Source organism: Podarcis filfolensis (genome assembly GCF_964270895.1).
Source record: "Podarcis filfolensis genome assembly, chromosome: 9".
In the NCBI taxonomy this organism is placed as follows: domain Eukaryota; kingdom Metazoa; phylum Chordata; class Lepidosauria; order Squamata; family Lacertidae; genus Podarcis; species Podarcis filfolensis.
This window is the reverse complement of record NC_139610.1, coordinates 71,587,928-71,615,349: the sequence shown is the minus strand read 5'-3', so window position 1 is coordinate 71,615,349 and position 27,422 is coordinate 71,587,928. Positions and strand designations below refer to the sequence as shown.

General features: G+C 46.3%; 1 protein-coding gene across 6 annotated transcripts in view; it reads right to left on the bottom strand.

Annotated features, from left to right (window-relative positions):
- RNF24 (ring finger protein 24) overlaps positions 1-25,833 on the bottom strand; it is a 79,502-nt gene extending 53,669 nt beyond the window's left edge. Inside the window, exon 1 of one of the 6 annotated variants that reach the window (XM_083571964.1) lies at positions 25,677-25,833. Coding sequence is in view for 1 of the 6 variants with exons in the window: in XM_083571962.1 (XP_083428088.1) it covers positions 3,569-3,600 (32 nt within the window). In the remaining 5 variants the exon portion in view is untranslated. Of the gene's footprint in view, positions 1-1,810; positions 3,816-13,473; positions 13,834-15,168; positions 15,193-25,676 lie in introns of those variants that run through there. The other 5 variants (XM_083571960.1, XM_083571965.1, XM_083571959.1 and 2 more) reach the window with 5 other exon arrangements.
- Between the last annotated feature and the right edge of the window lie 1,589 nt (positions 25,834-27,422).

The following is a 27,422-nucleotide window of genomic DNA, read 5'->3' as shown; positions in this document are numbered from 1 at the left end:
GGAGCTGCCCTCAGCAAAGCACCAAGTTCTGCCGTGCAATTTAGCTACCACTGCACTTAGATCGCTTTACAGAGTTTTGCTCCAACCTTCACTTGAATTCATCCCCAAGTTCGCAAGTCTCGCTAGGAGCTTCTAGGCCAGCCACAAAGATTCAATATGGAAGTATTCATTCAGTTCCAGCTCAGAAGGACCTCAGCCAAAAACAGTTTTGGCTTCAAAAATCAGGCGAGTTTAGTGTGGCTCTGGATGACTGGGAGGGAAAAAACCCCATGCATTCCCCCCCCCCCAAAGTGCTACAATAAAGTTAGCAATAGTTGTATGCCCCTTACCAACCCACTCTTCCGGTGTTTGAAATTACCTGGGCACCAGGCTACACCTGGCTTTCAACCACTTTCGACAAAGTGAAGAAGATGGCTGGGTACCAGGAGGGTGTCTGAAATCTCCAGCATCTGGGGACCCTTGGATTTGGACTGTTTTCACACACTAACACCCCATCCTGTAAAATTCCACCCGTTATATTTTATCTGCACAATCGGAATGAATTTCTGGAGCCAAATTGCTTTTTCTGTGCAGCCTGAGCAGGAGCAGTGAACAATGGTATACAGTGGTACCTCGGGTTATGTACTTAATTCGTTCTGGAGGTCCGTTCTTAACCTGAAACTGTTCTTAACCTGAAGCACCACTTTAGCTAATGGGGCCTCCCGCTGCCGCCGGAGCACAATTTCTGTTCTCATCCTGAAGCAAAGTTCTTAACCGGCACTATTTCTGGTTTAGCGGAGTCTGTAACCTGAAGAGTATGTAACCCGAGGTACCACTGTAGTTAGTTGTTGTAGCTCGTCTACAACAATTGCCCCCCTGCCCTGCTCAGAGTTGTGAGGAATATTCTTACGTTATGAATGATCCATGTCACCCTTAAGAAAAAGAGGTCAGAACGGGCCAATATATACGTAGACTGTCCCTGGTTCAAGTGACTTTTCTTCAAGTTCTCAAAGCTCTTAACCCAGCTCAAGGTTGTCATCTGAACTAGCCAGATATTCAACTGAGAATCAATCACAGCCAGGCTATCATTTGAAAAAGAAGATTTGAGATCTGTCTTGCCCCAAAATGGCAACAAGGCATTTTGTTTTGGCAGCTGCAACCTTGGTTTAAGGAACCAATTGGAACCTAGCTTATATATCTGAATTTCTAACCAGTCCAGCATGAAACATTTAGACTGCAAGCTTTGTGGGACAGGAAACTCAGGCTCCTCAATCTTAGTCTAGTGTTCATAATAATAATTTAATAATAACTCTGGGCAGCTCCCAACAGAATATTAAAAACACGGTAAAACATCAAACATTAAAAACTTCCCTAAACAGGGCTGCTTTCAGATGTTTTCTAAAAGTCAGGTAGCTGTTTATTTCCTTGGCATTTGATGGCACCAAATAAATAAGAAGGGTGAAGCAGAAAAAGGAATCACTTGGCACAGAAGCGCAAGTGTCCAAAATGCACACAGGTTATGCTGTTGCAAAAAAAGTATTCACTGTTGACTTTTTCCCCAAGACAAGCATCAATTAAATTCCATTTGCACACAGTAGTTCTGCCAAACCCGCCACCCACCCCATGGAAAGAAACACAGTAATAATAATGAGATGTGTGACCAAATCAAACATAAACAAAGACGCCATTGCAACACAACAACATCCACTTACTTTCTCGTTGCATCATACCGAATTACATAACCGACCTGAGCACGTGCAATCGACAAGTCAAAATGTTTATACGCAAGAATCCCGGCTAGAACAATAGGTTTCACTTCCCAAACACTTACAGACTTGCACCCTGTCGAACTTCCAACTGTAGGTGGATGTGGCGATTTCAGAAGCAGCCTTTCATGAGCCGAAAAGCACCCACACAAACCAGGTGGCATGGAAGCAATAGTCACAGCTGACCAGGTTACACACCAACACAAAAACAGAGGCTCCAAAATAAACATACATTTATTCGTACGTTAGCTCAATACCTGAACACTCGCGAGCCAAGGCCACAGTCTACAGGTCGGGGATAAGGGTGGATAAATCTGTTTCAGTTTCTTCCCCTTTGCAATCATAGTCAGTCACCACATTCCTGCCATTTCTTTAAGGTTTTTATTTTATTCTTTAAAAAGTCACGAGTTTGGTGTGCTTTCCCTCAAATTTATATGCTTTTGTATGCAATTTTGCCTTCGACACACGTTTTCCCCAAGCAATCTCACTTGGCATAATGAATTCCATGTTGTTATTTTTTTTACTAATTTATACATTCATATGTAGGGTTCCTCCTTATATACACGTTTTGCAGCTGAATAAATTATTATTTTTTTTGCAAAATTCAGAGAAGCGTGATATTTCGGAAGGTTGCTTCACTTTGATTTGCATATTATGTATGGAAGTGTGAATCAGGGAGGTTTTCACGAAAATGAGAATTAAGCTCTCCCATCAGGGATACCCTGGCCAAAATTCCACCATCAATGGGGGCGGAGGCAGGTCTTTTGCAAGGGTTCGCCAAAAAATCATTGCCAGATCCAGCAAACATGAAAACCCTGCAATTTTTATAACCCTGATACCCTCCACTTGCAAGAGGATAGTGCCAGATGAAAACAGATACACCAGCTTTCTGTTACGCAACCTAGGGCGTCATGATGTGCAGAGCGAGCCAACCCAACACATCTCTTGTTGCAGATTTGGCAACAGAACCCTCCTGGAGATAAATGGGGGGGGGGGGAATCAACCTAGAATTCAGAATTACCTATAAAATGGAAAGCACTCCATTAAGAAGGTTAGCAGACTAGCTTTCTCTTTCTTTTAAAAAAAATCTAAGAGTTTAAATTCAATCTGTTTGATATACCTTAAGAAGTTCTAAGTGTAGACTTTTAATGTGTTGCATATTTGGCTGTATCCAAATAACTCATACTCTGAGTAGATCCTTTAAGTCAGTCAACTCCACTGATTTCAAGAGCTCAGTTCTTAGTATGACTTAGCTAAATAAATCCAGATTTCATTTTAAACCTGCTTTTTTTTTTACCCACACCTAGTCCAATTTTTTTAAATATTTTGGCTCACGCCAATTATGACAGGCGATCCCGATCTCAAGATACGCAATACTGAGCCAGCCAAATTAAATACAAGTAGCAGGAAAAGGCTAGCATTGGCTATGGTACGAAAAAGCACCTGAAATATATATTATATCTACATATCTATATAAGAAGACAGGCACTGCGCTTTCTAAATGAATAGGTACACATGGAAATGCAGTTATAAAGAGAACAACATTTCAAGAATTCACCACTCTGTGAAAAAGTCAGTAGCACCACCAAGTTAAACCTGACCCACAAAAAACGCACCCCCCTTTTTTTGCACGAAAAACCAAATGTGTTTTGCAGTTATAATAAACCTGGCAGAGCCTGCGTTTTTAAAGTTGACCACTTAAAATCCAGACACCCAACCAAGCCTCGATTCTATCAGAATTAGGAACCTTTTCGACCCCCAAACACAATTCCTTCAATCTCTTCCGTTGGCCCTCCCTGCCTTTGGTTAAAGATCCGACTTACAGAAAGCTGGACATCTGAATGGAGGAGGACATTGAGACAGCGTTTCGAAAACAAAATAAAAACAGAACGACGGCTCAAAGATAAAGCGCAAAACAACAGAAGCGGCGAAAGAGAGAGAGAGAGCTCCACTAACCCCGAATCCCACTGGCCGCGAAAGGATGGGCAACTGCAACGAGGCAGGGAATTAATACAGAGTGCAAGAGCCCTGACAAAGCAAGAAGGGGCTGTTGACTGACAAGCACATCTGCTCCAAACCAGGGTCATCGCTGTCGAAGTGGACACAGGATGCAGTGCGACTTGCATCAGCCTCTGATCAATCAGGAAAGATATATAGTGATACCTTGAGTTACAAACGCCTCAGGTTATAAACGCTTCAGGTTACAAACTCCGCTAACCTGGAAGAGTTACCTCGAGTTGAGAACTTTGCCCCAGGATGAGAATGGAAATCGTGTGCCAGCAGCACAGCAGCAGCAAGAGGCCCCATTAGTGAAAACACGCCTCTAAGAACAGTTTCAGGTTAAGAACGGACCTCCGGAACGAATTACGTTCGTAACTAGAGGTACCACTGTACCAAGTTGGGTACAGGCCAGGCTTGAGGCTCTTAGGTCCAGCTGCCTTAGGGGCCACCTAACCCTTCTATCGGGATGCGGGTGGCGCTGTGGGTTAAACCACAGAGCCTAGGACTTGCCGATCAGAAGGTCGGCAGTTCGAATCCCTGCGAAAGGGGTGAGCTCCTGTTGCTTGGTCCCTGCTCCTGCCAACCTGGCAGTTCGAAAGCACATCAAAATCCAAGTAGATAAATAGGTACCGCTCCGGCGGGAAGGTAAATGGCATTTCCGTGCGCTGCTCTGGTTCGCCAGAAGCGGCTTAGTCATGCTGGCCACATGACCTGGAAAAACTGTCTGCGGACAAACACCGGCTCCCTTGGCCTGTAAAACGAGATGAGCGCCGCAACCCCAGAGTCATCTGCAACTGGACTTAACTGTCAGGGGTCCTTTACCTTTACCATTTCTATCCTAGCTTAATCCCCAAGACCTTCTGCAGGATCGTCGCTGCTTGTCCATGCTCCCTAAGCTGGTGTGGCTCATTTGACAGTGACATGAAGCACTCTTGCCCAGTGCAATGATCCTCCAACAGAGATTTCAGCAGGCGCCTTCTAAAATAAAGGAAGAGAGACTCACAGGATCAGGCAAGCAGTCTACCTGCTCCAGCATCCTGCAGTGGCCAACCAGCACTCTCCCCTCCTGCAGTTTCCAGAAACTGGATTTCAGGTCCATAATATACAGCAGGACACTCTATTATTAACCTGTGCACATTTGCTGAAAACCTTTCGGGCTTAGGCAGACAATCAATAAAAATTTCAGTTATCTGGTGATCTGCAATATTAAATGGGTGTGTGTGTGTGTATTTGTGCTATTATAGCTGTTGTAAACTGATTTGATTTTTTAAAATGAAATTGCAGTACAGTTGTACCTTGGAAGTCGAACGGAATCCATTTCGGAAGTCCGATTGACTTCCAAAACGTTCAAAAACCAAATTGCGGCTTCTGATTGGCCGCAGGAAGCTCCTGCGGCCAATCAGAAGCCACGGAAGCCCCGTCGGACATTCGGGTTCCAAAAGAACGTTTGCAAACCGGAATGATCACATATAAATAAAGCAAATACCACCATCCGAACAAAGGTCGCTTGCAAGCAATGAAAATATTGGCAATTGCTTTCTCCTCATCTCCGTAACCTGCCTAGGGTAGGTAGCAAATGGGTCAGCGAGGACTGGGTTTGCCACCCAATCCTTGCTGTTCTTGTTTTGTCATTTTTATGGGAGAAATAATGTCCGCAGTCAGGTACACTTGCCCCGGGCCTCGGAGATCTAAGCCGGCTGGGGATCCCCGCGAGGGGCCTGCTGGACTTACGATGTTGTGCCAAGATTTCCCCCTGCCTCCCAGCTGACCGGGGTCTTAATGGGCGAAATGCCCTGTCTGTCCGTATGCACGGCAAGGCTCTGATGGTAAAATCTGCAGCTGTGTTACTGCATACTAGCGTGTAGAGTCAGATCAGGCAAAGGCTTTTCCCACCTGCCCTTCAGCCTGAGGAACCTTCAGAATGGAACTGCCGCCAAGAGCATTTAGGCGCATGTGTCTTTTAATGAACTGGTGTGTAAGATTATGAGTCATGGGGGTGGGAAGGCTGAGTGTACGATTTCGGCAACGCTTGGTTTATTTTTGGTTGCTGGCTTCCTAAAGTTGCTAATATTGCTGTGCAGATTATGAATGATGCAGTACTTTGTGAATCTAGCAATACGAACTTCTGCTGTAACATGTACTCTTCAGCTTGTGATTTTAGTAGTTTTGTGAATAGTGGTTTTCCCCCCCCCAAAATCAGAATCGTAGAGTTGGAAGGAACCCTGAGGATCATCGGGGCCGACCCCTTGCAATGCAGGAATATGCAACTGCCCCATACGGGGATCAAACCTGCAACCTTGGCATTATCAGCCCCACGCTCTAACCAACTGAGCTACTGATGGCTTGTTTATTATTCTACGTGATTTAAGTTGCATTTGTGATGCTCTATTATGTGATTGTCGTTTGTGAGCTGCTCTGTGATTTGTGTGAATGAAAAGCTAATTAATAATAATAAAAGATGATGATGATGATAGATAATAAATGAAATTAAACCAGATTAGGGGCTGCTGCTGAGGTGGCATGTCTCAAGGACTGCGAGTCGGTCGGAGCAAGTCGCCAGGTATAGTTGATTGCTAACTTTTGAGCTTCTCATGTATAAACAGCTATGTAAAGGATATTGCGGTGGAGATGTTGCAAAATAAACTGGTTTATCCGAGCTCCCTTGCCCTCTTATGTAACCCGAACGGCTGCTTTTCTGTTTGAGTTTACTATTTTATTGCAACAAGACTCCCATCTCTGGCCTCAGACAAGCTCTGCACGGGCCTGCCTGGGGGAAACTCTTAAGCAGGACCCAAGCACAACTCTTCTACAAAACTGTGTGTCTGGGGGCAAAATAAACAACAACAACACTTTGTCCATCTGACTGGGTTGCCCCAGCCACTCTGGGCGACTTCCAGCATATACAAAAACATAATAAAACATTAAACATTAAAATCTTCTCTATACAGGGCTGCCTTCAGGTGTCCTCTAAAAGTTGTATAGTTATTTATCTCCTTGACATCTGATGGGAGGGCGTTCCACAGGGCGGGTGCCACCACCGAGAAGGCCCTCTGCCTGGTTCCCTGTAACTTCACTTTGCACAGTGAGGCAACCGCCAGAAGACCCTCAGAGGAGGACCTCAGTGTCTGGGCTGAACGATGGGGATGGAGACGCTCCTTTAGAGGCTGTTTAGGTAACACCCAAATGCCTTAGGACCACAGGAAGCTGACAAGCCAAGCAATTGTCCCATCATTCTAACCCAATGCAACCAGGAGTAGCAAAAATGGCGCCCTCCCCCAAGATGCTAATGAACTATAATTTCCATCAGCCTCAGGCAGCATGACCAGGGGCCGGGGGTGATGGGAGCTAGAGTCGACAACATCTAGAGCAGTGGTCCCAATTGGTGGACATAACCCACCCAGGGGGGTCCCTCTACCATAGATACCAACATTTTCCAAAGCAGGGAGCCAATGGCTTGGCTTTTGAAAAGTGGGTGGTCTGCAGTACTTAGTTGGGAACCACTGACCTAGAGGATACTGGCCTACTCTGACTGTCAGCCGATCCCTACAGCCTTGGGACACAGGTGTTTAGCATCGCCTGCCAGAAGGATCAGGTAGCAGGAGATGCCAGGAACTGAACCTGGGACATGCCACCTGCAGAACATGGAATGCACATTCCGCAAGTACATTCCGCTAAGCCACAGTCCATCCTATTTTTAACAAAGGAAGCTGCTCTGCAGGATATTTTAGAGGCCGTAATGACCATTAGACATGACTGACCCAGTTTCCAACGCCACATTTAAGCATTAAGATACATGACTAGAGGCAAGCAGCCAAACATTACGCTGCCTGTTTCTGAATCGATGAAAGATTTCCTTCTCTCTGCGAGTTACCTTCCCCGTATTTCCTTCTCCCCCAGGTTTGTTAACCTCCGTCTAAGTAGTACTATTCAGAAGTGCAGTATAGGCTCACACAGTTGGCTGCTTCTTCATACCCTGTCAGGGCTCTTTCTCCATGATGTGCTACTTGTCTGCATGCAATGTTTTTGCTTATATGGCAGAGAAGTCCAACATGCAAGCTCCTAAGTGCAGCCTGAGCGGGTACAGCCCAAGCACAGGCTGGCCACCTCAGTGGCAACTAGGCTAAAGCCTCCTCTCATCTGCCCTTCTCTTCCTCAGAAGCTGATGCCTTGTCTCTCTTTGCTCTGCCCTCTTCATTCCTCTCCGTGTCCTGGGACACCGGAGGGAGGGAAGCTGGTCGCAGCGGGAGGGTGGGGGGGGGGAGAGTCCCTGGCTTCATCTTCAGCAGCCTGACTCATCTCTGCCTCTTGACTCCCTGCCTCTCCAGCCTCTGCTTCTGTCTCTGGACTGCTGTCTGGCACAGCCTCTTCCTGCTCACTAAACCCTGTTGCCTCTTCCGACACCTTCTCTTCCCAGTCTGCTCCCTCTTCTCCCTCTGACCACTCATCATCATCCCACCACCAATCCCCGGGCTCTGAGCCTTTTCTGTTGGGAGTTCCTCACCACCACCATTCTTCTGCATCCAGCCAGTCCATAATAGCAGACCAGTCTTGTGCAACCTGCTGCCCTCCAGGTATTTTGGGACTGCAATTCTCACCAGCCCAAGCCAACAAAACTGTGCCTGCTATGGCTAATGAGAGTTGCAGTCCCAAACATCAGGAAGGCACCAGGTTGGCCACAAGGCTGAAGCTAAGGAAGCTTCTCTATACAGTCATACCTTGGAAGTCGAACGGAATACTACTACTACTAGTAATAATAATTTATTATTTATATCCCGCCCATCTGGCTGGGTTTCCCCCAGCCACTCTGGGCGGCTTCCAAATGAATATTAAAATACAATAATCTATTAAACATTAAAAGCTTCCCTAAACAGGGCTGCCTTCAGATGTCGTTCGACTTCCAAAACGTTCGAAAATCAAATCGCGGCTTCTGATTGGCTGCAGGAGCCAATCACAAGCTGCGGAAGCCCGTTGGACGTTCGGGTTCCAAAAGAACGTTCGCAAACAGGAACAATCACTTCCGAATTTGTGGCGTTCGGGAGCCAAAACGTCCGAGTTCCAGGACGTTCAGGATCCACGGTACAAATGTATCATGAACTGGATCTGCTGAACCATGCAACCACATCCAAGGGAAGCCCAGGCTTTCAGTTCTTTGAAAAGGAGGTGCCCGTGCCAGATGGTAAGTGACATTTGAAATTGGAGGGAGTCCCATAAGCGGTTTGTGATAAGGGTTGGGCGTCTACCGCTCCAGAAAGGCGGAAATTGAGAGCCAAGACGTCCACTGGGCACACCTGGAAGAAACTCCTTTGGAGGCTGGCCAATAAGCACAGGCACGGCTCAGCCATAAATAGAACAATGAATGGTTTTTATTATTAATATTATTATCATCATGGCTTAGAATAGAAAGAATGGGAGGCAAGACTAAATGGAATTTACCTACGTCGGAGAGCAAGCTGCGAAATCTTGGAACCGGAAAAGGGTTTGTTGACACACTAGGCCTCAATGAAATGCGCGGCGGTTTCTAAAAGCTCCGCCAACAAATAATGCGGTCTTTATCACCCGCATAACTTATTATGTACATAAGAGCAGAAAAGAGAATTCAGTGCACTAGTTATGTGGAGAAGGCAGCTAGAGAATAGTGTCTTCCCCTTCTTCCATAAAACTGGAACTCATGGATGTTCAATGAAGCTAAACGTTGGAAGATTCAGGAGAGGCGAAAGAGAAAGCACTTCCTCCAAAAAGTGTGCAGAGGCTCTCCAAAAACTTCCCTCCCTCTCTCATAACACTAGGACTGGCAGAGATCCCATGAAGCTGAATGTTGGAACATCTGGCACATAGAAAAGAAATGACTTATTCATACAGCCAAACTATGCTCACCAACCTAAAAAAGGTAAAGGGACCCCTGACCATTAGGTCCAGTCGTGACCGACTCTGGGGTTGCAGCGCTCATCTCGCTTTACTGGCTGAGGGAGCCGGCGTACAGCTTCTGGGTCATGTGGCCAGCATGACTAAGCTGCTTCTGGCAAACCAGAGCAGCGTACAGAAATGCCGTTTACCTTCCTGCCGGAGCGGTAGCTATTTATCTACCTGAACTTTGATGTGCTTTCGAACTGCTAGGTTGGCAGGAGCAGGGACCAAGCAACGGGAGCTCACCCCGTCGTGGGGATTCGAACCGCCGACCTTCTGATCGGCAAGTCCTAGGCTCTGTGGTTTAACCCACAGCGCCACCCACGTCCCACTCACCAACCTAGAAGGCTTTAAAAGAGGATTAGACATTCTGGGAAATGGCTTAGACTTTGGCCCATCAAACGAGTCCTATCTACTCAGGTAAGGGCATCCCAAAGTTTCAGAAAGTGGGCTCTTTACCCAAGATCTCAAGGGCTGAATGTGTGGCATTGTGCCCAAGCCGCCAATGACATCCCTCCGAGATGCTTCTGTTGTTAGCAGAGAGAGGCTAGGCAATTTCACGGCAGTTGGGCCATCTGCTTCCACAACTTACCTGGCAAAAAAACAGATGGGTCATCTATCCCAGATCCCAGCTGCGTGTTCTGAGCAGCAATCGCACCTGCTCCATTGATATTTAATCTCTACTTGCAGGGATAATTAGAGGTGGATTTGCTCATGGTATTGAAAACCAAGATAGCCACCCTCCTCGCCGTAGCTGGTTAGAGGGTGAGTTCCCTGATTGGATCCATCAAGCTTTCACTCACTCACTCACAGTTTTGCAAACTCTTTTGAGTGAAGACGTCTGCCATAACCCCACATCCACCCTGGTGACACGACACCTATCTCAGTCCCCGGAGAGCACTGATGCAAGCCTGACTCTTGAACGCTGTTTGAGGAAGCTTACCGTATTTTTTGCTCTATAAGACTCACTTTTTCCCTCCTAAAAAGTAAGGGGAAATGTGTGTGCGTCTTATGGAGCGAATGCAGGCTGCGCAGCTATCCCAGAAGCCAGAACAGCAAGAGGGATTGCTGCTTTCACTGTGCAGTGATCCCTCTTGCTGTTCTGGCTTCTGAGATTCAGAATATTTTTTTTCTTGTTTTCCTCCTCCCAATACTAGGTGCGTCTTGTGGTGCGGTGCGTCTTATAAAGCAAAAAATATGGTAGGTGGTTTTCCTTGGATTTATTTCAGTTGATTCTGGCCAGGCGCAGAGATCCATTCTGTTGGATTCCTTGTCCCACGGTGAACTGCCAAGGCTGATGCACGTGTTATATAACCAGCAACCCACAGCCAAAGGCACTTCGAAGAATTGTTATTAATATAAACAAGAGAGCCTTGTTGCATCTTAAACACTAACCACTCTATTGTGGCGTAAGCTTTCACAGATATTATATTAATATGTGAAACGTAATTCGCTCTGCTTCTTTAAACCCAGGGCTCTTCAGTCCAAAAGACCTCTGCCTCCCACCCAAAAGCATCTTTGTTGCTCTACACATTACAGAGATGCCTTCTTGTTCCCAGGCACTGTTTCAGCGAAATCTCTCTCTCTCTCTCTCTCTCTCTCTCTCTCTCTCACACACACACACACACCCACACACCCACACCCGGGGTCCCTTAGCATCTACTTGATCCTCTTCCTACTTGATTCCCCGACCACCAGCACCTCTGCCACTGCCCCCATTTTACAGCCACCAGCCCATCTTCCATCTCCAGGTCTTGCCCATTTCATTTGTGTCTGCTTTTAAGATTTCTGTGGCTGACGCTGTTCCCTTTCACCTGGGATATTGGTGAACATTCCATGACATCACAGAAGCTCAAGCCAACACAGCAGCGCTGAGAGCCTAGGAAGCTGCCTTATACAAAGCCAGAACAATGGTCCGTGTAGTTCAGAGCAGGATCTCTCCCTGCCCTGCTTAGAGATGCTGGGATTTGGACCCAGGGCTCTCTGCATGCGTAGCTGAGTCACAAGAGGCCAGAGTTTGAGCCTACTCTTTATAAGACAGGGATGGGGAACCTGTGACTCTCTAGGTCAGCGTTTCCCAAACTTGGGTCTCCAGCTGTTTCGGACTACAATTCCCATCATCCCTGACCACTGGTCCTGCTAGCTAGGGATGATGGGAGTCGTAGTCCAAAAATAGCTTGGATACCCAAATTTGGCCCTGCTCTAGTTGTTGGATTACCAACTCCCATCAGCCCTAGCCAGACAACTCAGCCAATGGGCAAGGATGATGGTAGCTGCAGTCCCAAAAACATTTGTATGGCCACAGGATCCCTTTGCTGTAATCCAGTGGTTCTCCAAGGGTGTGGCACTCCACACTGGTGGGTCAGGAGAGGATGGCAAGTGTGGCAGGAAGATTCAAGGACAATCAAATAGACATTTAAACATTTCAGTGTAGCATCAAAATAATATTTTTTTTATTTGCAGAATATTTCAAAACGAGAGCAAGAGCATCAAAGGATACGAAGGACAATATTGTTGAGAACAGGGATTTTGAACTCTGACAAACATGAAAGATCAGAAATGAGCAGGTCTCAAAATAGACCTAGCCTATGTCTAATTTGTCCTATATTGATCTAATTAGACCCAGTACAGAGGTTACCAGGGAAAAGCAAGCTCACACCGCTCACTGTGTTTTCTATACATACCTAAGGTATGTGTATAAGAGGCTTATTTATAATTATATTTTGGGAATGATTCATGTTCTTTTTTTAGCTGTGTTGTTTTGTACTTTCTGGATGTCCCTTAATAAGTAATAATAATAATAATAATTTATTATTTATAGCCCGCCCATCTGGCTGGGTTTCCCCAGCCACTCTGGGCGGCTTCCAAGAAAAGATTAAAAATACATTAAGACATCAGTCATTAAAAACTTCCCTAAACAGGACTGCCTTCAGGGCTGTCCCATGATCATATCATAAAGCAGTTGTGTTCCATGTCAGAAATCAAGCACGGCTAGGAGTTGCTTCTTTTTGTTTTCCGAAGTATTTCTTCTCCATAAAAACTTTGATGTGGTGCAAGCACATTTTGATTCTGAAAGTGTGGCCAAGGCTAAAGGCCAAGACTGAAAAGTCTGAGAACCACTGCCTTAAGGCATTATGTAATTAGAAAAACGAACCTTTCAGATTAGCCAATGGCCAGGCTAAACCTGATACACTTTTAACTGCATGGTTTCTATTTATCAGTGCCTCATCTGTAGCTTGCAAACCCCCAGCCTCACATGCAGGGAGATTTGATGAACTAATCTGAGTCCATCTTTGTTTCCGCTCCTTGTTTCTGTCTTCTCGGTGCGTGTCTTAGTTTACGGAACAAATTGCAAGAGATCTGCAATTGCTTTGCTGACACTGTTACTCTTTATTGTACCGTTTAGATTGTTCAAAACTCAATAAAATAACATTATTATTTTTTTTAAAAGCCTCTCCCCTGAGGTTTATGCCATCATTGTCTCCCAACTTCTCTTTCAAGATTTTTGTGCACGATCCGCCAAGTAGCCGATTTTCTATAAACCGCGCTCTCCTTCCTCTGCGCCGTTGAAGGGAAAGGGTTAACTTTTATTTACAACAGTATAGCTTTTATAATAACAGCACCTGCCGCAGAACCTTTTGGTCAACAAAGAAGAGAGATAAAGTTGAGCTGGTTCATTTGTGTGAATTTTATGATCTGCCTGCATTTAATATATCCCCAACAGGATACGAGTTCCATTTACTGCTGTCAATACTTCGCCGACAGTGGAAAGCGGATCAATGGACTGCATGAATCAATGCACCACTTCCCTTCCAACACGTACCTTTCGCACGGGATCCGCAGATGCTGAGGACAAGGAGCAGCTGGAAGCACACCTGGGAAAGTCCTCCAGCAAAAGAATTTCCATTGGAAAGGACCGGCAATGAGGCGGCTTTTGATCCCTGCATTTCACACTCCTCCAATCACGAGGAAGTTGCAAGGACAGCTATGTACGTAAGCTGAGTCCATTTCCCACTGAGGAAAGAATACTGGAGAGAAATGGTGTTTTCAGGATGCAGTCAAACCGCGGTTGTCAAACGTAATACGTTCCGGAAGCCCGTTCGGCGTCCGAAATGTTCGACAACCGAGGCGCGGCTTCCGATTGGCTGCAGGAGCTTCCTGTCCTCAAACGGAAGCCACGTCGAACGTTCGGCTTCCAAAAAAACGTTCGAAAACAGGAACACTTGCTTCCGGGTTTTTGGCATTCGAAACGTTCCAAAACGGAAGCGTTTGGGAACCGAGGTTTGACTGTACCTGTTTATTTCCCACTTGCACACGGCAGGACAGAGTCTCAAACTGAGTCATGCTCTCCCAAACTCACATTCCCAGCACGTCTGCATTCCCATCTCAGTGACATCTACGCTGGCTTGGTCATGCACACAGAATGGAAGATGGCAGGATCCCCAAGGATATGTTCTACGGGGAACTGGTTTCAGGCACCAACTCTATTACAAAGATGCCTGCAAACGTGACATGACGTCTGGCAACATCAACCCCTTGCAGACGACCGCAGGGCCTGGAGGCAGATAGTCAAGTCATCCACGCACAGCAGTGACCAGAAGAGGAACAAGCACTCGGAGGAGCATAGAGAGAAGAAACATCATGGTGCATCTGCAGCAGCACAACCGGATGCCTTCGTCTGCCCCAGCTGCAACAAAACATGTCTCTCAGTCTCCACAGCCACAGCAGGCGCTGCAAGTTCCAACCGTTTGACTTCACCCCCAAAGGTAAAAAACATATTAAGATTTGAAGAAATTGTGGGAAATGATTGTTGTTTTAAAAAAACTAAAGTTATGATACTGAGATGTATAGGACTTGATGTATTGTTTGAACGAAAGACTTTGTTCCAATATGTGAAATTGGATTCCAGGCCAAGACCAGCCAAGATGAAGAAGGTTTTAAAATTGGATTGTTAACTATATAAGCTTTTATGGATGTGCATAAACAAGTACCGTATTTTTCGCTCAATAAGACGTACCCGACCATAAGACACACCTAGTTTTTGGAGGAGGGAAACAAGAAAAAAAATATTCTGAATCCCAGAAGCCAGAACAGCAATCCCTCTTGCTGCGCAGTGATCCCTCTTGCTGTTCTGGCTTCAGCGATAGCTGTGCAGCCTGCATTCGCTCCATAAGATGCACACACATTTCCCCATACTTTTTAGGAGGGGAAAAGTGCGTCTTATAGACCGAAAAAATACGGTATATTATAATGGAACCAAGAGGGGGAGTGGATGGAAGTCAACCCAAATTTATGGTTTAATTTGGTTATGATTTTTCTTCCTGTTTTTTTTTTTGGGGGGGGGGGGAATCTATATATATATATATATATATATATATATATATATATATATATACACACACACACACACACACACACACACACACCTCCAAAGGTGCACTCCTCCATTGTCTCCTGAGACAGACGGATGTCAACAACCAGCTGAGCAGTGAAAAGCAGGTAAACGTACAGTGCTTACCTACTAAGGCGACACCATTTGCACAAATGCAACAGGAAACTTCCACCTCCTTCCATCACGGACCCTAATTTCCACATGGGCAGCCATGTTACATGGGCAGCTACAGGAAAAACAACAGAGATTCCCATAACACCCTTAAACATTGTTGGTCTCCAAACTCCCATCGGCCCCCAGCCAGCATGGCCAGTGGTCAAGGATGGCGGGAGTCGCAGTCCGAACGATCTGAAAGGCACCACCCTTAAGCTGCGAGACAATAGTTTGTTGCCAAACTTTCCCTCCAGTCTGCGCACAAGCAGGTGGGGTCTTTGTGACGCCTAGCAGCCACAAGTCACCAACGTCTAACAATACAGTGGTACCTTGGTTCTCAAACGCCTTGGTACTCAAACAACTTGGAACCCAAACACTGCAAACCCGGAAGTAAGTGTTCCGGTTTGCGAACTATTTTCGGAAGCCGAATGTGCTCCGTTTTCAGTGTTGTGCTTCCGTTTTGAATGCCACACTTCTGTTTTGAGTGTTACGCGGAGGTCTGTCTGTTTTTGCTATTTATTTTGCATTTTTGTTTTTGCAGCTCTCTCTTTTTGTTTTTGCGACTGTGTGGAAGAACCCAGTTCAGCTACTGACTGATTGATTGTGTGACTGCAGTACACTCTTAAAATTAGTGTTAAATTGCTGTTTTAAGGGTTGTTTTTAGAAGTCTGGAACGGATTAATCCATTTTGCATTACTTGCTATGGGAAGACGCGCCTTGGTTTTGGAACGCTTTGGTTTTGGAACGGACTTCCGGAACGGATTAAGTTTGAGAACCACTGTACAAGAAACCTATCTAGCTATCAGACACTGGGAGATTGTAGGATGGGAGAGGGTTCAGGTTTCCCACAAGAACTAGATGTTGGATTAGATGGGGCACCAGCCCATCTGTGACCTTGCTGCTGAAAAGCAGGGAAAGATCACAGGGCCTGGTGTTACACCAGCGCGCAGCAAATGTTAATCCGATCCACTGATTTGCGCCCGAGCCACCAACTTAATTCAAAACACACCAAGAATCTGGACAGAGCAAGGTGTCAAATGCGAGGCAAACCTTAGTCAACCTCACCCCGCCACTAAACCAAAGCATGACCTCTGCCGGTGTGAAATCAGACATGCATTATGACATCTCTTCGTAAGGGTTGTGACTGCGTGAGAAAGGAGAGGATGCGGCAAAAGAAGCCGTCTAAGCGCCAGTTCCAGAACTGATTCCAAAGTCCTGCAAGCAATCTGAGATACAAGGGAATAGATGGAAGTGATGCATCAATGGAACAGTATTTGAAAGAGTTACAGAAGCCATGTGGAGGAGCATTTTAAGAAAGCACTGCAGATAAATCAACACACAATGGCCACGTGTCAACTCTCCTGCCAGAACAGGTTTGGCAAAAGGAAGTAAAAACCAGGGAACCATCTGCTCCTCAGAGCTCTCTCTTCCCTCTCCCATCATGTTTTCAATTATATTACCTTATTAGTATCAATATGTTAATATTAGGCAGCTGCCTTCTCTGTTCTGTTCGATGCCTGCCAAAAACTTGTTGTTGTTTAAGCAATCTAAACATTATTTATGGACATTAAAAAAAAATCTAATCATTTTATCTTTGTTTCGAAATTTTATTTTTACAATTTTATTTGTTTTTAAAGTCCACCTTTGCAGCTGTTTTAAATATCTGTTTCACAGCATTTTATGCAAACGGCTTGGAGGTATTTTGTCGGTTGAGCAGCAGGTGCATTTTGCCAAAAGTGAAATTAATAATGCACATGGGGAAGCTGCCATATAGGGAATCAAATGAGAGATCTGTCTAGTCCAGGACTGCCTGGGAAGGGCCATAGCTCAGTGGAAGAGTTTCTGCCTTGCAAGCAGAAGGTCTCAGGTTCGATCCCCGTCATCTCTGGTTAGGGCTGGGAGAGAGACCACTTCCTGAAATCCTGCAGAGATGCAGTGACAAACAGCAAGTGCAGTTGCTTCCAATTGGAAAACTGTGCTTTCTTTAAGGATAGTGGTACCTTGGTTTAAGAACAGCTGAGTTTATGAACAACTTGGATGAAGAACGCTGCAAACCCGGAAGTAGGTGTTTTGGTTTGTGAACTTTGCCTTGGAAGCAGAACATGTTTTGCTTCCTGTTGAGTGATAGATAGATAGGTAATTTATTACGGTCGGACACCAGCTTATCCTGTTGAGTGTGTTCCATTTGGAAATTGAGTCCCCCGCTGCTATGGGAAAGCACACCTTGGTTTAAAAACGCTTTGGTTTAAGAACGGACTTCCGGAACGGATTAAGTTCGTAAACCAAGGTACCACTGTAGAAATCTCCGTGGCACCATATCCATTAAAGGCCATATCTGCTAAAAAAACAAAACCATGGTTACTTGCATGCTGGCGTGTGCGCCAATTCCACTGCAATACTAAAAAGAAGAAATTTCTTTGGCACTTTTGAGACAGTTAAAGCAGCGCTAGGAGAGACGACCAGTGGAGTTTGTGCCTACTCCAGCAAAGGATTGGAATTTCCACATGTTTCCTAGCACTGAGTTACAGTTCTTCCCCAGCACATCTCCTTGGAAGCAAGCAAATGTGCTGAGCTAAGGTGCACAGCATAAGATTTCCATAGCCCAGGTGTGAAGGGGTTTGCACAGAGCTGAGCCGGTGTCCAAACACGCAATATCACTCGCAGCAAAGGGGTAGCAAATTCTTGTATACACCAAGGAAACGAGACACCAAACACCTCTTGCATTCCAAAACAAGGTCTCAGAGCACGTTTTATAACTTTGTTTTCAACGGTGCAAGGATGCTTGCAGCCTTAGTTAATCTTTAATACACGTTCAAACCAGTGATGCAAGGTGTCAAGGAATCCACTTGTACAATGGCAGGAAAGCCTTTGTTTTCTTCAGTCATGTCGCAGAAAAAGAGCAAGTCGTGATGGTCTTCACATCAAGCCTAAAGCAGCAATGGCATAGTCCATGAGAGGGATGAGTGGAACGCTCTTAGCTCGAACTGGAATTAATTCCCAAGTGGCACAGGGGGAAGATGCCAGTGTCCATGTTCCAGGGAGCCCTAATGAAGCATCAAAGCAATCTACAGTGGAACCTCTACTTACAACCATAATCTGTTCCGGAGGTCCGGTCATAACTAGAAACGTACATAGGCAGAGGCGCACTTTTCCATAGAAAGTAATGAAAAAGTGAATTGATGATGAAAAACACCCCCAGAACAGTAATTTAACACGGATTTTACTGTCTAACAAGACCATAGATCCATAAAATGAAGGCAATAATCAATGTATTGTACTATAAAATAAATAAGACAGTACAGTCATACCTCGGGTTACAGATGCTTCAGGTATTTTTCGGGTTGCGGACCGCTGAAACCCGGAAGTACTGAAACGAGTTACTTTCAGGTTTCGGCGGTTGCGCATGCGCAGAAGTGCTACATCACGCTCTGCGCATGCACAGAAGCACCGAATTGCAACCCGCACGTGCGCAGACACAGGTTGCAAACACTGCGGGTTGTGAATGTGCATCCCGCACGGATCACGTTTGCAACCTGAGCATCCACTGTATTGTAGATGAAAAAAAATTAACATATTTTTTTCTTACGGGCACTGAGGGTGGGTGGGCTTACCTGGCTACAAGCTGGGGGTGGGGCAAGGGTCAGTAAAGAACTGGTTCCCTTCGGCCAGGGTCACTTTTTTTCTTGCCAGGCCAGGTTCTTCTCTGGACTTCCTCAGGTTAGTTCCTTGGTGGGGTTTGGGGCTGCAGTGCGCCCTGCTGTGCCTCTTGCAGGCGGCACCTCTTCCACAGCTTTGGGGGTGGGATGGGGGCCCTCTCCCTGGCAGCAGAAGCCCCAGTGCTGCCCCAAAGCACCTACTGAAGGTCGTAACTGGAATCGTACGTAAGTAGAGCCGTACGTAAGTCGAGGTTCCACTGGATCCTGCTCCACGTCTCTTTGCGTTACTTCCGGAGGACTCTACTTGCAGCCTGGATGGCCTCAGCAGAATAGCATTAGGATATACATTGCAGCCTGCAAAACTGGGATCCATGGGAACGGAAATCTCCCATGGCTCCCTGAAGGTCCAAAATGCCGTGCTACATCCTTTAGGACGGTGGGTGGGGAACCTGCAGCATTCCAGATGTTGTTGCACTACAGCTCCCATTATCCCTTATCACCAACCACACTGATGGGAGCTACAATCCAGCAACATCTGGAGGACCACAGGCTCCCCTCCCCATGGGAGGCTACCCATTTCTTCTATATGCTAGTACAAAGTATACTAATGCAAAGAGAACTGGGCCAAAACAAACAAGATGAATTTTAACAGGGAGAAATGTAAAGTATTGCACTTGGGCAAAAAAAATGAGAGGCACAAATACAAGATGGGTGACACCTGGCTTGAGAGCAGTACATGTGAAAAGGATCTAGGAGTCTTGGTTGACCACAAACTTGACATGAGCCAACAGTGTGACGCGGCAGCTAAAAAAGCCAATGCAATTCTGGGCTGCATCAATAGGAGTATAGCATCTAGATCAAGGGAAGTAATAGTGCCACTGTATTCTGCTCTGGTCAGACCTCACCTGGAGTACTGTGTCCAGTTCTGGGCACCACAGTTCAAGAAGGACACTGACAAACTGGAACGTGTCCAGAGGAGGGCAACCAAAATGGTCAAAGGCCTGGAAACGACGCCTTTATGAGGAACGGCTAAGGGAGCTGGGCATGTTTAGCCTGGAGAAGAGGAGGTTAAGGGGTGATATGATAGCCATGTTCAACTATATAAAAGGATGTCACATAGAGGAGGGAGAAAGGTTGTTTTCTGCTGCTCCAGAGAAGCGGACACGGAGCAATGGATCCAAACTACAAGAAAGAAGATTCCACCTAAACATTAGGAAGAACTTCCTGACAGTAAGAGCTGTTCGACAGTGGAATTTGCTGCCAAGGAGTGTGGTGGAGTCTCCTTCTTTGGAGGTCTTTAAGCAGAGGCTTGACAACCATATGTCAGGAGTGCTCTGATGGTGTTTCCTGCTTGGCAGGGGGTTGGACTCGATGGCCCTTGTGGTCTCTTCCAACTCTATGATTCTATGATTCTATGAAAGCGTGTGTATTGAGGGTATAGTGTTAGAAACTCAGATATATAACTTAGGTGCCCAATGGCTCCTTAAACCTGGGTTACAGTCGCCAAAACGTCATGTCCACTTGCCATTCTTGGGCCAGGCGGCTCAGAAGTCGTGTTTTTCAATATGATTTTTTGGTTCCTGAAATTCATTCTGATTGTGCAGTTAAAATATCACAGACAGAATTCTACTGGGTGTCTTGCTAGTGCGTGAAAATGGTCAAGATCCAAGGATCCCCAGGCATGCGCCTCCAGATGGTGGACCAGGCATCTTCACTTGATCACAAACGGGCAATAGACAGGTGCAAAATGCGCCTGGCTCCTGGCGAATTTCGAACGCTGGTTGGGGAGAGGGAATAGTTGTAGCCCCTTGCAATTCATGGCCCAATTCATGCAGCAGAACAGAGTCATTTCCATATACCCTCTAAAAGCACCCAAGCTAGATCCATTTCTAATCAGCTTTGGACCTCCAACGATCGGGAATCTAACCCATCTTTACACTACAGGCTTCAGGTCCGGGGGAAATGTATTTATGTCTGAATGGCTCCCCTAGCCTCATTCACAGAATGCCAGGCAGAAGGCTAGGCTAGAACACTTCTCCCTGACACTTAGTTTTCTATGTGCAGGGAGTATATATGTATTTTAATGGAGCAGAATGCTTCCACACTCCCGCAGCTTGAAGTTGTACAGTCCAGGAACACTTCTGCCATCTGATCTTCTGTTTGTGTCATTATAGCAGCTGAAATTAAACTCATGTCCAGTAATCAGACGGCTAAAAGGGAAGGCAAACTCAGCTTTCCTAGCCTTCAACTCCAAGGGAGGATTCCCCGCAACCAAACATTCCTAATTTATTAGCCATCGTCACGCAGATTGCAGCGTGCCAAGAGCAGAAGAGAACCAGGACAGAGCATGTCAGCTGTTCTGTCTGGCAGGGAAATAAATGCAAGCTGGAGAGACATTGGACGTGCAACTACTGCCGTAGGGACAGAGCTGCACAAATGTGACCTGGAAGAATATCCCTTTGCAAGGCCAGATACGGATATCAAGCATCGCTTGAGCAGTGGCTGGGCTGCCGGATCTTAGGCAAATAACCAAAGTGGTACCTGCAGTGAAAAGCCATGCACAACTCCAGACAGGAGTTTTGTACACAATCACTGCTGCATTCCCCCAAGCCACTTGCTTTGCCACCTGCCATGTGGACGGCACATTGGCACAAAGAAAGTCATTTGGATGTTCTAACAAAGCGCACAGGTGGAAAAGACAACCCAACGGAGCAATTAATGTTCCAATTACACAGAAAAGGTCTCACTCCTGATTCTGTCGTGTTGTGGGAGCATGAGCCCTATTTGGAAGACTGTCAGATCTTCCACCCTGGTTCTTCTATGCTAAGGGTCAGAGTGAATCGTAGAAGTGGAAGGGACCCTGAGGGTCATCTAGTCCAACCCCCTTGCGACGCAGGAATAAGCAGCTGACCCATACGGGGATCGGACCTGCAACCTTGGCATTATCAGCAGCATGCTCTAACCAACCTATCCAGGCTCTCTAATCTGGCAGAACTTAAAATGCAAGCTGTTCCTCCCATTTGCCTTGAGACATTCCAGTATTTTGCTGCACTGATGTGGTCTTCTGGTTCCCAATGCAAATATTAAGCAAATAAAAAGGTAAAGGTAAGGGACCCCTGACAGTAAAGTCCAGTCGCAGATGACTCTGGGGTTGCGGTGCTCATCTTGCTTTATAGGCCGAGGGAGCTGGCGTTTGTCTGCAGACAGTTTTTCCAGGTCATGCGGCCAGCATGAGTAAACCGCTTCTGGCGAAACCAGAGCAGCACACGGAAACGCCATTTACCTTCCTGCTGGAGTGGTACCTATTTATCTACTTGCACTTTTGGGGGGGGGCTTGCGAACTGCTAGGTTGGCAGGAGTGGGGACCGAGCAACGGGAGCTCACCCCGTTGCGGGGATTCGAACCGCCGACCTTCTGATCGGCAAGCCCAAGAGGCTCAGTAGTTTAGACCACAGCGCCACCCGTGTCGGTTTAAATCCATTTGTAGATCCAAGCACACAGAACTGTTTGCTTCTCTACCTTTTTCAATAATCCAAGTTTCCTTTAGATCAGAACAACCATGTTGGCGATAATGTCTAACACCTGTAGAGTGTTTTCAAGGTGTTCAATGGATTTCACATGCATCATCTAGTTGTGATGCTACATCATCCCTGTCAGGTAAGCTAGCATTCTTTATTTATATGACTACTTGTAAACCACCTTCCACCTTTGAGTCACAGAGCAGTGTACAAAAATATTGTCTCCCATTTTCCTGATGGGGGGACTGAGGCAGAGAGAGCACGGTTCTCTTAAGACCACCAAGTGAGTTCACGGCAGAGAAGAGAGAAGTATCAGCTCAGCCTCTTAACCTCTAGGCCACACCAGCTCTCCAGAACCTCTCAGTTCCACAGAAGTCTACCACAAAAACATCCAACAATTCACGCCGACCCTTATAAAAACAAAAAACCACCCTAGAGTGTGGCTGGTGTTTGAAAATTAACTCGCCGCTCTGTTAAAACAGCTACACATCTACTCCACATACTATGTATTAATGTTTAATTTCACCAAAACATCTAGTCTCAAATTAACACCATGTGGCTACATGCAGAGAAGACATCAAAGAGGAAAGGATGAGAGGTCTCAGACGGTAACACTGAGCGTTTTTGCACAACTCCCCCAGAGAAAACCACAAGCCTGTTTTGTTGTTGTTGTTAGAATGACGTTATTTCTTAAAAAGCTGGAAATGTCCAGCAATGTACACCTACTGGACTTCGAGAGAGCGGAACAGAACTTGCAGAAGAAGTGCAGAGGTACACAGGCAACTTAGCAAAAAGGAGGAATCTGTGGCAATCGCAGACACCCAAAACAAGGATAATAAGACAGCAGGAAGCGCACTCTGCATTTCGAAGGAGTCCTGCAAGCAAGCAGAGCCACTAAGCCAGCTTTCCGTGTTGCTAAGCACGTTGCAGGCGCGATCAGGAACTACAGATGAAAAAGGGAAGGCCGGAGAGAAGCAATATGCAATCGAAATGCATTGCCAAAGTTTCTTTAGAAATACACACACACACAGAGGAAATCTTTGGCATCTCCTGTGATATTTGCAAAAGGGAGTGGCGGAGGCCAGCATCAGGGGGCCAGAGAACTACATTGGCTCCTCAAGCTATCAAAACCAGGTGCTCTGCAAACACCCCGGGGTAAATTTCCACACTCTTACGCTTTGCCTCTCTAACGTTGGCTGAGCCCTGCAGATGTTGATGGGGGCAGCTCCGATTCCCCGCCACCCTTGGCGTTTAACCATGCAAACATCTGGAGAGCACCACTATGGCAATCTCTGCGTTCTGGTGCTTACCCCCCCCCCCCCGCTACTCCCCACAACCTAAGCTCTGTGCTTTCAGACTCTCTCCTACTCAGCGTTAGGAATTTCCTGCGCTTTGCTGGCTCACTCTATAATCAAAGGCTATTTTGCGAAGGAGGGGAGTCGCTGAGAACTGCTGCAACTTCCTCTCCAGACATATAAAAGACACTCTTATAATCTTGTCTGATCTGCCTTTAAACAAGCCAGGGAACTTGCCCTCCTGTCAGCTTTTGAAAGACGGGAGGCTGGATGGTTCGCATTTAAAAGAGGAGCTGGACCAGCTCAAAGTGCACGCACATCCACAGATATCTGGGCCTGCGCTCAGCATAGAGGAAGAGTCATCCAGGACCCAGAGGGGGAAATCCATGCAGCCACTCGGTGGTGCCCATGCTGTTTGGCATAACCCAGTTCAATACAGACTAGCAGAGAGACTGGGCACTGCAACTTGGCGAGGCCAGCCAAACGAAACAGCAACAACAGAATTAGAAACTGGGGCAGTGCCTCGGGGACCTAGCCTTTCCCCCACAGCCAAGGTGGGTAGAACGGATCCAGCCCTTTCGGGACGCACATTAAAATATATATATATATATATATATACCACCGCGACGCTGCCAAGATGTGTTGGCATCTCCCCTAAGGGATGCCACATTATTTCCAAACGCACCTGCCCACGCTTTCTCGGCTCCACAGAACAACACCCCACAGCAGCCTCGAACTGCGGCGCACGTGTCAAATAACCCCTTAGGGAACGACACACCCCACAACCTGACAGGAAAGGAACCCACGACACGGCCACCTCCCAGTTCTCAGGAACAACCCAGACATCATCCAAAGAACGCCAGCATCACGTGCTTCCGCAGAAGCGCTGGCAGTACAGGTGTGCTGTGCAGAACGGCTGTCCTGTTTCTGGATGGCCCCATAGAAAACACCTTCTTGGCTCCAAGGGGATGGCAAGCCCCACAGCTGCTCTGGGGGCGATATGCCTCCTCAGCCCCACAGAAGCCCCATACAGACTCCAAGTCTAGCTAGGTTCCCCCTCACCTTAGCCCCATACAGAGAATGAAAAGGGCAGTTTCAGGGAGCATATGAGGTCAGGGCCCCCTATCCCACCCCCCAAGTTCCAGATACCACCCCCCCACCAAATGTCTTCCCTATAGCTCCCAGCCCCACAGATGAGACAAGATTCCTTCCCCAGGGCTCTACAGCGCCCTCTGGCAAGAGCCTACAGACTGCCCCGTCGCATCTTCTCACAGCCCTATAGACGGGACCCCCAACCATACCCCAAGACCCAGCTACCCCCTCCTCATCGCCCCTAGGGAAGGCCGTCTTCACAGAGCCCTCCGGCCCATCTCAGCCCCCATAAGAAGACAGAGAGCAGGGAGCGCGCAGACAGGACCACCCAGCATCTCTGGAGAAAGGCCGCCCCACTCGGACGCCCCACAGAGACCCACAAGGACAGACCACCCGCCTCTCTCCCATCCAGTGGCTGGAGCCAAAGGCATCCCAGACGGACGCTCTTTTCCTTGGGGAACTGGGGGTAAAGAGGGAAGAGAGAAAGGACAGGCGGGTGGCCCCCCACCTCCTCCCTTCCTAGTCTCTCCCCACACCCCAAATCCCCCATAGATGCTGCCACTGGGAAGGGGAAAGACAGCGCAGACAGCAACCCCTCTCCCAACGCGCATCTCTCCTCTCTTTGTTGTAAGTCACAGACAGGACTGCCCTGCCTCTGTGCAGCCTAGCAGGCAGGCAGGGGCAAAGAGAAATATCTCAGAGCACCCCCAAAATTTTATTTTTTTATTGCACGAGATACTGAAAGCTGCAAAACCCCATTTTTCTTGCACGGAAGGCTGGAGACCTTAAGGAGAAAGACCCAGACACCTCATTTTTGCATGGCAGGCTGGAAACGACCCCGACCCACACACCCCACCCCAGCCTGAACGGAGGGGTGAGTTTTTTGGGGGGGCAATGCACACGCAGGACTAGCTACTCACCCAGAGGAGATGCTGCTGCCTGCGCGCCGGCGGAAGAGTCTGCTCTGCTCCGAACGTTGGCAGCCGCTTCACAGGCACAGGCGCCGCTCAATGCCAGGCGGGATGGAACGCAGGCACACAACAGCGGGAAAGGGACCCGGATGCTGGAACACTCCGCCCCGCGAGCGTCTCCCTTCACCCCCCGCCCCGCCCCGTTTCTCAAGCCCCGCCCACAGGCATTGCCCGTCGAAGGGCAAGGAAAAAGCGCCCCGTGGCGCGGCTTCCCGCTCCGTAGTGCGCAGGCGCGATTCTGCTGCCTTTTTTAGCTGGCTTCGCACAGGGAGACAGTGGGAACTCACATAAAATAAAATAAAATAAAATAAAATAAAATAAAATAAAATAAAATAAAATAAAATAAAATAAAATAAAATAAAATAAAATAAAATAAAATAAAATAAAATAAAATAAAATAAAATAAAATAAAATAAAATAAAATAAAATAAAATAAAATAAAATAAAATAAAATAAAATAAAATAAAATAAAATAAAATAAAATAAAATAAAATAAAATAAAATAAAATAAAATAAAATAAAATAAAATAAAATAAAATAAAATAAAATAAAATAAAATAAAATAAAATAAAATAAAATAAAATAAAATAAAATAAAATAAAATAAAATAAAATAAAATAAAATAAACAAAATAAAACAAAATAAAACAAAATAATGTAAATGTTGTGCTGTTCTTAATCACAGCCAATATAATATAATTTTAATAAATAATCATCAAGAACAAAATAAATGCAGTTATTAAGAACAGCATAAAACAATGCAAACAGCAAATTATTAGTCTTGCAGTGGTGCAGCAATAAAACTGCTAGCACATTTGCAAAGATAAGTCAGGGTCTGGAGGGGTTTCCCACACCCTCCAACAATTCTCTGATGAAACTAGGGACTAGTGTCCTAATGCCTCTTGGCTGCCTGGATGGGGCACGATGAAAGGTGTGTGAGTCTCAGATGCCTCTGACAAAAGTCAGAAACATTTCCATTTTTACATGGGTGGAGCAAGACATGCACCCATCGCTATCGCCTCTGCTCTTTTTTTCTTTTTCTTTTTTTGGAAATCATTTTTATTTGATTTTTCCAATACAAAGTTATAAAAATCCAAATATATTTCCATATACAGTGGTACCTCAGGTTAAGAACTTAATGCTTCCCTGAGGTCCGATCTCAACCTGAAACTTCTTAACCTGAAGCACCACTTTAGCTAATGGGGCCTCCTGCTGCCGCCGCACCACCGCTGCACGATTTCTGTTCTCATTCTGAAGCAAAGTTCTTAACCCGAGGTACTATTTCTGGGTTAGCGGAGTCTGTAACCTGAAGCGCTTGTCACCTGATGCATCTGTAACCTGAGGTACCACTGTACAGAGATTTCTCCAAATCCCAGGACTTCCCCTCCCCCTCCATAGAGTCCCGTTTTAAACGTTTTAAACTGCATCTTCTTCCAAACTCTAACTTTTGTATCAATCCATATTGTCCATGGTAATTGTTATATGACAAGTGGAATCAGAATCCTGCCAATGTTTCCATTTGCTTACAATGGTCTCTTCGATAACTCATACGTTTTCCCCATTCTTTTGTAAAGTTTTTGTCCTCTTGGTTCCTGAGTTTTCCAGTAAGCTTTGCCATTTCGGCGTAGTCCATCAGCTTGGTTTGCCATTCCTCTCTGGTAGGGACCTTGTCTTCTTTCCATCTCTGGGATAGTAG